The sequence below is a fragment of the Vigna radiata genome, chromosome 4 (assembly GCF_000741045.1).
Source record: "Vigna radiata var. radiata cultivar VC1973A chromosome 4, Vradiata_ver6, whole genome shotgun sequence".
NCBI classification, from domain to species: Eukaryota; Viridiplantae; Streptophyta; class Magnoliopsida; order Fabales; family Fabaceae; genus Vigna; species Vigna radiata.
In genome coordinates this window covers 19469959-19481202 of record NC_028354.1, presented here as the reverse complement: position 1 = coordinate 19481202, position 11244 = coordinate 19469959, and the positions used below count along the sequence as shown (strand labels likewise).

General features: G+C 34.0%; 1 protein-coding gene across 1 annotated transcript; it reads left to right on the top strand.

Annotated features, from left to right (window-relative positions):
- Positions 1-3739: 3739 nt before the first annotated feature.
- LOC106758608 (NAD(P)H-dependent 6'-deoxychalcone synthase-like) lies at positions 3740-5107 on the top strand. Its single transcript, XM_014641537.2, has 4 exons — positions 3740-4100; positions 4216-4459; positions 4548-4724; positions 4801-5107. The coding sequence occupies exons 1-4, from the start codon at positions 3778-3780 to the stop codon at positions 4993-4995; spliced, it is 939 nt and encodes a 312-aa protein (XP_014497023.1). The 5' UTR covers positions 3740-3777; the 3' UTR covers positions 4996-5107.
- Positions 5108-11244: the final 6137 nt, after the last annotated feature.

The following is an 11244-nucleotide window of genomic DNA, read 5'->3' as shown; positions in this document are numbered from 1 at the left end:
TTTTTTTTATATAATACACTGGTTTTAAACTTGTATTTAGGGAAGGGTGAGTTGATATTGGTTTGTATGTTTATTAAAAGAAAAATAAAGATTGAAAAAAAAATAATAAATTTTTTTTAGGTTTATAATTAAGTTTTGAATTGATTCAACTTTTAAAAGAATTTATAGATCTAAAAAGTTAATATGTTGATAAAAAATACATTTTTTTAGTACATGAATAAACTCATCCAATCAATGCACGGACAAACTCATTCAATGTGTTATTGAATTCATTTAATCAATATATTGATACATTCATCTATTGCTTGTTTAGTATGTGAACAAACTTGTGTGATATATATGTATTGTTAGATTGGTCTAATCAGTACATTTATACTTGTTTAATCAATATACGGACACATTCGTATAATATGTGTTGGTATACTCGTTTGATAAATGTATATTCAGACTTGTATAATGTATATTAAAATACTTGTATAATTAGTGAGTGAACAAACACCTATAGTGTGTATTAGTAAACATGTCTAGTTTGTGTATGACATATCTGTCTAATGTATAATTTATATTTGTATAATTAAAGTATAGACATATTTGTCTCATCAATATATACATATGGTATATATATTGTCAAAGTGTTACTCTGTTACTATTATTACTATTTTAGCTTACATAGACTGTCAAACATTAAGAGTTCCCTTTAATACACAGAGGTTGCAACTTGGTGGCTTCGATTTCTTTTTAGGAGCTGGAGACTAATGAATAAACCCTGATCCGATCAACCTTAATGTTGTTGAGAATAACTACCAGTCATTCGGGACAAAGACGCACATCAAGTTTTGGACAGTCTTGTAATTATCGGTGAGGGGATTGAACTCGAATCCGACGTAGTTGAAAGCCAAGATTTTTGCGATGAGAACTTGTCTGATTTGGCGGGTGGCCAGTTGAGGATGGATAGGGCGGTGTTGTGGCAGCCGTTGTAGGAGGCCAGGATCTTGGTGGTGGGGGAAACGATGTGGGAAAGATGAGATTCATGGATGAGGTCGTGATGAGTCCGATAATGCAGGTATAGAAGGGTTTGAAATGTTTATTTTAAAATTTCTTTAATAAAAACCGGTTAAATATATGTTTTAGTCCTCGTATTTGTTCTCCATTCTCAATTAGGTCCTCATGTTTTTTTTTGTCCCAATTGCATCCTAATATTTGTAAATTGGAGGCAATTAAGTCCTCTCCGTTAACTTGCCACTAACATCGTAGGCCAATTGAAAGGGCTTAATTGCCTCCAATTTACAAATATTAGGATGCAATTGGGACAAAAAAAACCGGAAAGGACTTAATTCCTCAAATTTACAAATATTAGGATGCAATTAGGACAAAAAAAACATGAGGACCTAATTGAGAATGGAGAACAAATATGAGGACTAAAACATATATTTAACCATAAAAACCACGTGTACAAGCCATATCTCAGAAAAAACCTCACAGGTAAGCAAAAGTTAACACCGTTAACTTCATTTTACAGTAGAGGTCCAATTCATTCAATTTTCCAATATTAAGGACTTAATTGACAAAACTTAAAAGACGGGATGTAATCGGGATAAAATCACGAAAAGAAGAAGCTTCGAATGGGTTTAACAAAAAAAATAAAAATAAAAATACGCTAGTGTCTCGGTTACCTAAGAATCTAGACAAAATCCTACTCCTTTTTGTTTCATATGCTTCGGTTGCAAAAACAATTCTTTATATGTAAAAATAACCGTTATGGTTTTCTCTTACTGCATTATTAAAAAACTTTATGAAATAAAATTCTTACAAAATTTATTACTATTTTCAATATATAAACCTATTTTATAGAAGCAAACACTGAATTTTATTATTTATTAAACCAAATTCAGCACCAATAGCTATAAAGATATTTTGAATTTTACATTCTCAAATAGAAAACTAACTAAAAATTCAATGTGATGAAAAAAAAAAAAAAAAAGAAGCAATAATTGTAAGACGAAAAGTAGACAATGCACTAACATCACACACACGCGTACCTCGAATTCAATGTTGCGACCTTTTTCTCTGGGGTTAGTATGGGATTTTAACTTGTAATGTATAGGAGAAGGAAAAATGCTTATTTAGTATGATTGAAATTTATAAATGAATAATGTTTATTCAATACTATGATATATTTTAATTTACAATAAATAATTTATAATATGATAGTGGATGATGTTTTATAAGATAAGAGATATATCTGAAAATATATCCAAAGATTTTTTTAAAGAAAAAGCATTGACCAAAAAATAATTCCACAAAATCACACTTATAGTCAAATATTATAGTTTTCAACTCTTGTGTTTGGTGATTTGATGTAGACCTATAATGCTTATAAATTAAAAAGTGAATTGGCATCTTCATTAACTTTTATCATGGAATTTTCTGACCTATGCGTTTGGAATTTTCTTAAGACTGATTTTTCAAATTTATGTGAAATTATGTCTCTTGTAGCTAGCAAAGATAAAAAATATGTCAAAGTATTATTAATTACTTTTCAATCGCTCCACTACTTTTTTTTTAGAAAGCAACTTTATTATTATTAATCAAAAGCGTATTAACAAAACACATGCAAAAGTATCAATTAAGAAAAACTAATATATATTATAACAGATAATGATAGGTTAACACTGTTATTTTGATACAATATACATATTATTTTTATTAGATTTAGAATAAGTTAATAATAAAAAATAAATAATGTATTAATAAAACAAAAATAAGTATATTCAGTTGGAAGTACGATATTAACTACAGATAAGACCGATTTATAATATATAAGTGAGTTTAAATCTCATCTTACAATTCGATTTTGTGAGATTGAGTTAGAGTTAAAGTTCAGTTCTTAACATAGTATTGGAACCTTAACATGATATTGGAACTATTTTAAGAACCTATCATATAACTATATTTGTTATTTGTTGAATATGTTATTCCAACTCCTATCAAATCCTTATCGGATTATTCAAGATGAACTTATAAGTTAGGTTTAAAGTTCATTTCTTAATATATTCTACCAAAATATTATTAAAAAAATTTATCAAAATATCTTTCATAACACCAATATTAATGTAACATGTTTTTCTTTATTTATTGTTATTTAAAAAAAATTAATTTTGATACACATAATTATTTTTTATATTACTAATTTTTTTACTTTTTACTTTTACTTTTATTAAAAAATATAAAAGTTTATTCTTTTATATTAATTTTATCTTTGTATTAAACGTTAAATGAATATAAGTATATTATTCTATTATTATTTTTTATAAAAATATAAAAATATAGTCTTTTATAATTATTTAACATATTAAAGAAATGTAAAAGTGTGTTCTTTTTCAAACATATATGTTTGAGATTAAAGTGATGTTTTTGTTTGCTCCAATTACTTTGAAAAAAACAACACATTATAGATTGGAGGATTTTGACAATATTTTTTTATAATATTTTTTTATAATAAAATAAGTATTGTTTTCGTCTATTTAAATTTAAATTTAAAAAACATTTAAAACAGATTAATAACTATCATGTGTTTTAAAAAAGTGTTAAAAAAATACTTTTTCTTAGGAATTCAAAGCACACGAACACCAGCTACCCCGAAGTGGATATAATCACTTCTAATCCCACCTACCCACTCTGCTTCTTCAAACTTTCCATGGCTATAAAAGGATCACTCTGTCACCCTTTCTCTAACATCATCAAACTAACCAAACCCAATTCATCATTCTTCTCCAAATGGCCGCCACCACAATCCCCCAAGTCACTCTCAACTCTTCCTCCGGCCACCGCAAGATGCCGGTCATCGGCCTCGGCACCGCGCCGGAAGCCACCAGCACCGTCACCACAAAAGATGCCGTTCTCGAGGCCATCAAGCAGGGCTACCGACACTTCGATGCTGCTTCTGCCTATGGCGTCGAACAGTCTGTGGGAGAAGCCATAGCAGAAGCTCTTAAACTTGGACTCATTCAATCCAGAGACGAACTCTTCGTCACTTCCAAACTGTGGGTCACCGATAACCATGCACATACCATTGTTCCAGCTCTCCAGAAATCTCTCAGGTCAACACACTTTCCAATTCACACCACTTCTTTACGTAAAATATTTCTTTCTTTACTTTCCCAAGCTGTCAAAATTTCAACTTTGTAATAGTTTCCATGTTTGTTTTTCATGCAGGACTCTTCAACTGGAGTACTTGGATCTCTACCTCATCCACTGGCCCATTGCTACCAAGCCTGGGAAAGTTGTCTACCCCATTGAAGTATCAGAGATAGTGGAGTTTGACTTGAAGGGTGTGTGGGAATCCATGGAAGAATGCCAGAAACTTGGTCTCACCAAAGCCATTGGAGTCAGCAACTTCTCCATCAGCAGGCTTGAAAAATTGCTCTCTTTTGCTACCATTCCTCCTGCAGTGAATCAAGTAATTGATTTAACAAACAATAATTAAGTTAACAGTATATAAATTAGTTTAATCAGCATTGAACTAAACCTTGAACAATCGTAAACAGGTTGAAGTTAACCTTGGGTGGCAACAGCAGCAACTGAGAGAATTCTGCAAGGAAAAGGGTATCACTGTGACTGCTTTTTCACCCCTGAGGAAGGGTGCTAGCAGGGGTGCTAATCTTGTGATGGACAATGATATACTCAAAGAATTGTCTGATGCTCATGGCAAAACCGTTGCTCAGGTAGACACTGATTAAATTCTTCTCAATAGTATATATGAGTTTTTGTGTTCAGAAAACTGATGTGAAAAATTTGTAGATTTGTCTTCGATGGCTGTACGAACAAGATCTAACCTTTGTGGTGAAGAGCTACGACAAAGATAGGATGAAGCAGAACTTGGGGATTTTCGATTGGTCGTTGACTGAGGATGATTACAAGAAGATAGCCGAAATCCATCAAGACAGACTCATCAAAGGACCAACCAAACCTCTTCTTGATGATCTTTGGGAATGATTACAAGAAGAATGCCAGTGTTTTCTTGTTACTTTCTCTGAGAAAATAAAGCATTTGTCATCATTTTGTTGATCGTAATAATTAGTCAACTTCTTGTTGTTTTTGTGTGCTATTTTTCTTATTCGAGAAAGTTTATAATATATAAATTAAAATAAATCTTATCCTTTTTTATAATAACTAACATGTTTTATTTCTATAATAAGATAATAATAAATTTATTACTGTTTCGGAGGTGGGATTGATAATGACAATTAATTCATTCTTTTAGGTTAATCTTCTAAGTCGTCTATAGTTTTCACTACTTATTTTTATTTCTAAATTTTCAAATTTTTAGTTGAACGGGTGACTACTGTATTTTTATGGTCAAGTAAGTTATATGTGTTTTATTGATAATATAGTAAAGTTTTAAATTTATAATAAAGATAATATATTTATAAGTTTCGAAATTTACTTTTAATTATAATTGACTTAATTATGGTCTGAATAGACTCAAAAATTAATAAATATCTTTTATTCGTAAATATGTTGGATTTTCAATGCTAATGCTTAACAGTAGAACCATTGATCCACTTATTGAAAAGTTGTCTAATTTATAACTTTTTGAGATTGAAAAATGTCTTTCAAACAGTTAATCGATATCCGACCAATCATATCATAGAATTATGAAAATTAATATATTAGGATAAAATAACATAATTAATATTCAACTGGAAAGTTAAGAAAAACATGTTTGATACTAATAACTTATTATTCCAATTCAACTTTCTTGTGTTGTTTTTGGAGTGTTGACAATTACAAGGTTATTATGTTGTTAATGGTCGAACTAAAAGCTAAGATGTTTTAGATGTTTTACTATAAAAGGAAGGACATTATTGATGACCATGATTCCTTAGAAACAACTAAATTCCGTGAGTAATGTCATATTACTGACGAATTAGCGACAATCATATATCTGTCGATAAATTTGTTGCCGATAACTATTACCGACGACCTTTTCCTTTAGTAATTATCGAATGATAGAGGACGTCGATAATTACCGAAGGGTAACAGTGGTACCGAAGGGTAAATGTCGTCGGTAATTATCAAACATAATGGTGTTAAACTTGTATTTATTATCCAACTACACAAACCTTATATAAGATTTTTACAGTAAAGACAGACCTGATGTGAACACTCGATTTCGTCCAGATTGACTAAATAATAAATCTCTTTTTATTTTTGTCTTATCTTACTTTATTTTCTTTTATTTTCTTTTTATTTTATTTTTATTTTACTATTTTGTATTTGATTTATTTTTTATAAAAAAAGGAAAGAAAAAGAAAAGAAGGAAGGAAGAAAAAAAAAGGAGAAGTAAAAGAGGTGAAAGAAAGCGAAAAATAGAAAGAGAAAAGGAAAAGAAAACAAAACGAAAAAAAGTCAAAAAAAAAAGGAAAGAAAGCAAAGAAAAAAAAAACAAGATGAAAAGAAAAAAGCTACCACATCAAAAAAATGCTGCCTATTCTATTATATAAAAAACGAAAAGCAAAAGTAACAATAAAAGGGTGCTTAATCCTGTACCTCCAAACATTTCATTCTACACCTCTAATTTTTTATAATACTTCTAATTAATTAGATGATTATTTATTAACTTTATTTTTATTGACTATTTCTCTTTCCAACATTGACTATGTCTTGTACCCTTACACTCCTTTCATTTTTATTAAGAAATTTTACACCCCAGCATCCCATTTTGAATTGCTCTGATGATCTTTTCTCCTCTTAATATCTTTTGAATCCATTCCATTTGATATAAATTTAAACATATAAATTTATTAAAATTAATAAAAATAATTTAGAAAAAATAAAAAACCGAACATATGCCTATCGGATATAAGAATATGATTATACATGTATCGGCTATGGATATCCGACATCTTCATTCTTGGATGTCCATATCCGATTTATGTTTAATATTTTTTACGTAAAAGTTTTATTATGTTACTTATATAATTGTTTTATTAGTATAATTATATTTAAAATTATAAATCAATTTTTATGAATTTATAATTTAATTAAACAATATATAATTATTAAAAAATATTTTTTATGAAATTTTTTAGATTTAATATAAATATTTAAAAAATTTAAAGTTGTGAAGATTTAAATTGGATATAACTCACAATACCATGTATAATGCATTACATCCTATATAAGGTTAATAATTTTCTTCTTTCATTCTTTCATTTGATTTTACGATGTGTGAGGGTTGTTATAAAAACAGTATATCACAAAATAAAACATTGTTGCTCCACAATCTTAGGTTTTGTTGTAGATTCAAATGGTGATGATATGTTATAAGACGTTAGATGCAAATACCCTCCTTCACAAGTTTGAGGACGTTGCGCGCAAGTTTTCAGTTGTTGTTTGCTGGGTTTTGAACCCACCTCCTCTCTATAAATAGAGTCTCATTCTCTTTCGAAAGAGAACACACACATCTCTTCACTCATTCTCTCTTTTTATCTAATTTTTGTTTTACTCATCTTTAATCCTAGGTTATTTATTATTATAGTTTCTAGTTAGTTTTGAGATCTTAAAAAAATTTGAGAATTTCTTATTATATTTTAGAAGACTTCCATAATACACTCTGCAAATAATTTTATGTAATAACTCATTATTAGATAGTTCGATGAATACCTTAAACTATCAAAACATTTTTGTGACTCAAATTAGAGTATATATGGAAAAAATACGTATTACGTAATTGAATCAATACTCTAATATTTGTAGATACTTTATGTTTCGGATGGAAAGCCTGAGACAAAGTCACGACCTCCTGGAAACGACATCAATGCACACTTTCTCTCGATCTCGTAACGATTATGGACCTTTGCCTCTCTTACGTATCGGCTACTACCTGCAGGTTAGCACTCCGACGCTCAAGTTAGCAGGGTAATAGCTCGAATACAGTAACACTTAGTTAAAAATCCAACCCTTTACCTGACATTCTACCTTCCTATTTATAGGCGTGTGTCTTTGGATATGGGCTGCAACTGCCTATGTGTAGTGGGCCATGATCCCTTACACTTCGCTGTCAGCGCAACCACTGTTAACTTCCTCCTAGTCTTCAGCGAAACTGCTGGTAACTTCCTCCTAGTCATCAGCGAAACTGCAGGCTGCAGGCCTTAATATCTCGCCGAGACCTTCGCCCCACTCCTTACTTCTCAGCGTATTATTATGCCAACTTAACATGATATATCCCGAACAGGGCTTCGGTCTTCCCGATCACCCTACCGGCTCACCCGAACAACCCGACCTCTTCAGTCATAATGCTATTCATCTTTTTATGCTTTGCTCAACCTAATTCCATCAACAATTCTCCCGACCGCACTGCCGGTGCACCCGATCATCTAAATGTATCTCATCTCCTCAATACACATAAGTCCCCCGAGCCCCAAGCGTTCGCAGTACGCGAAGGGGTTTGTATATGCCATTTCCCGCCACTTATATAATTTGAAATTTGGAGTGATGAGAGCCACACGATGAGCAGAGCTTGAATGGTTCAGATGCACTGTGGAGGTTTACACCTAGAAATCTGAAACGCCACGTTATCTGCATCGTTAGATGTTACCTTCGTGAACGGTTGCGATGAGGTACCGAAACCGCTTTATGCGGCTATAAATAGGGGGGTGGTCCCTTGCCATTTGTCTGCTTCTGAGATTTGCTGCTAGCGCCCCCCGATCAGTCAACTCGCCAGCTCGGTCGTCTGTCCAGGTACATGTCTCTATCATCTCAGTCATCCAGTAGGTCTAGGAGGGAAGGGCGGGGGTATGATGATGANGGGGAAGGCACTTCATCATCATCCGGTTCTTCTTCGGCTACTTCGTCCNGNTCGTCCGGGAACGAGGTGGCTTTTAACTATGACAATTCTCGCATGTGGACTTCTGTGCTTCCCCCACCCATAGTGCGGGGATACGATTGGGCACCCCATGAAGTTAAGAATTATGTCCCGTACTTTATATCGACTGCATCTATTAGGCATTTGCTAGAAAAGATAAATGTGTTAGCCACTGTTAGAGATATAGATGATTATACCTTTGTCGTCTGCCGAACGAATGAAAGAGCCTGTCATGGTCGGGAAGGCTATGCCCTTGACTTTTTCTATGTATATATCGCTTTGTTTCGTGATCTAGGAGTCAGGTTACCCTTTTCAGAGTTTCAGATGGGAGTGTTAAGGGAATTGAATATTTGCCCCGTTCAGCTACACCCGAATGGGTGGGCTATGATGCAAGCGTTCAGCGTACTATGCGCTGGCTTAGTACTTACACCGACTCCCAAATCATTCCTNTACTTCTTCCGTGCCTTACCCAACCCTAACCGATCTTGGGTATCATTNATTCCGGCCAAAGATAAACAATTGTTTGCTCCCTTCAATTCTTNTTATAAAGAATTTAAGTCTAACTTTTGTAAAGTTGCCATCCGAGACTCTGGTCGGCCAAAGTATTTTTTCAACGATGGCCAACCAAAATTTCCTTTATATTGGACCGAACACCCCAATCGAATCGATTCTTGGCCTAAGACAGATATGACCGAAGCCGAGCTGGACGTCATAAGCCAAGTTGACTTATTACCAAGAAAGACTTCCTCGCGTAGATTAATTGAACTGATCGGGACAGATGATGACACTTTAAGATCTAAAGTATTCGGTAAGATCCTGTACTTTTTCTGTAACCGAACGGTAATTATTAACTTGTCTAAATTGTCTCTTGTGTTGCAGATTGTTTTAGTGGAATGGAACAACATGAAGCCTTCGCACGCCTGATGGCTAGAAAAAAGAAATTAGTGAAAGCTGGTGAAGGTACTTCCTCGGCCTCTCCTGCCGCATCGGTCGGTGGAGCCTCTCCAATTGTTAATCTTGAGGCTAGTGAGGATGTGAAGGTAGTTCAACCTCCTCCCAAGAGAACGAAACAAAAGAGGAAAAACACTGAGAAAACTCCTTCTCCGCCAAAGAGACAAAAGGTGAAGGGTCCCTTGCTGACCGGTCCCTTAGACCCAAAGGTGCATGTAGCCGATCGGGTGCAGTTCAACTTGTCCCCTGAGGAACGAGCTCCCTTCAAAAATATGACTCCAAGTGAGGCATATAACATGGGATATGAGCTGATGATGCGGGCAGGCGTTTGCATGAACTATGCCGCTGGTACCACCAAACCTTTGTTGGTGGTGGAATTGGAAGCTGCCAACCAGCAAGTGGTTGACTTGAAGAAGGACAACGCTGCCTTGACCGCCCGGGTGGAAGAGATGACCAAGGCTGCTGAGGATGCTAAGACTAAAGCTAAGGCTGCTCTAGACGCCTCTCAAAAGAAAGTGGCTTCCCTGCAATCTTCGGTTGAAACTTTGCAAACTGACCTTGATAAGGCTAAGTCCGTCAATGCTGAACTATTGAAGGATAAAGTGAGTGCCCTTGCTGAACGAGACATTCTGCTGAAAGAAAAATTGGCCCTCGAGGATCAGGTGTGTCAAGAACGGGAGCTTGGATTTCAGCAAGGTATAGGGCAGTGTCACTATTTTTATAACACTCCCCTCGAGGATCCAAATTTCGATATTATGAAGCTATTCGTGGATGGGAAGTTGATTGACCTTGGGGGTTCGGTTTCACCCGCCGCTGAGGAAACATCTCCTATTCCAACCACTGCTGCACCTACTGATACTACACCACCTTGATGACAGTTATTCAATGTACTTAATATTTTGTGATGAACTTGTTTATGGTTGCTTTGACTGGACCTTGTATCCTTCATGTTTGCTGTTAGTACTTTCCGTTCGGTAGTAGAACAATTATGTACGCCATTGCTTTCGCATGAAACTTTGACTTGTGTTGCCGTATGATTCTGGTTTCTTTTTACTTTAAAGTTTATTGGCTAACTTGGAACCATTCCTCTCACCTTGTCGCCTGACGAAAAATTAGACTCACAATTTCCAAACTTTTGACGCTAATTATGTGATTTTAACGTGATCGCTCCTGACCTTTACACGATCGGGAATCAATTTTCTGATTTCCCCTCTGTGAAGTTAACTATTTAACTTCAAACCGATCATTCCTGCCTATCACCCGATCGAAAATCGATTTTCTGATTTCTAATCTATGAAGTTAATTATCTAACTTCAAATCGATAAATCTTGCCTATCACCCGATCGGAAATCAATTTTCTGATTTCCAATTAACGAAGTTAATTTTCTAACTTCAAACCGGTCATTCCTGCCTATCACCCGATC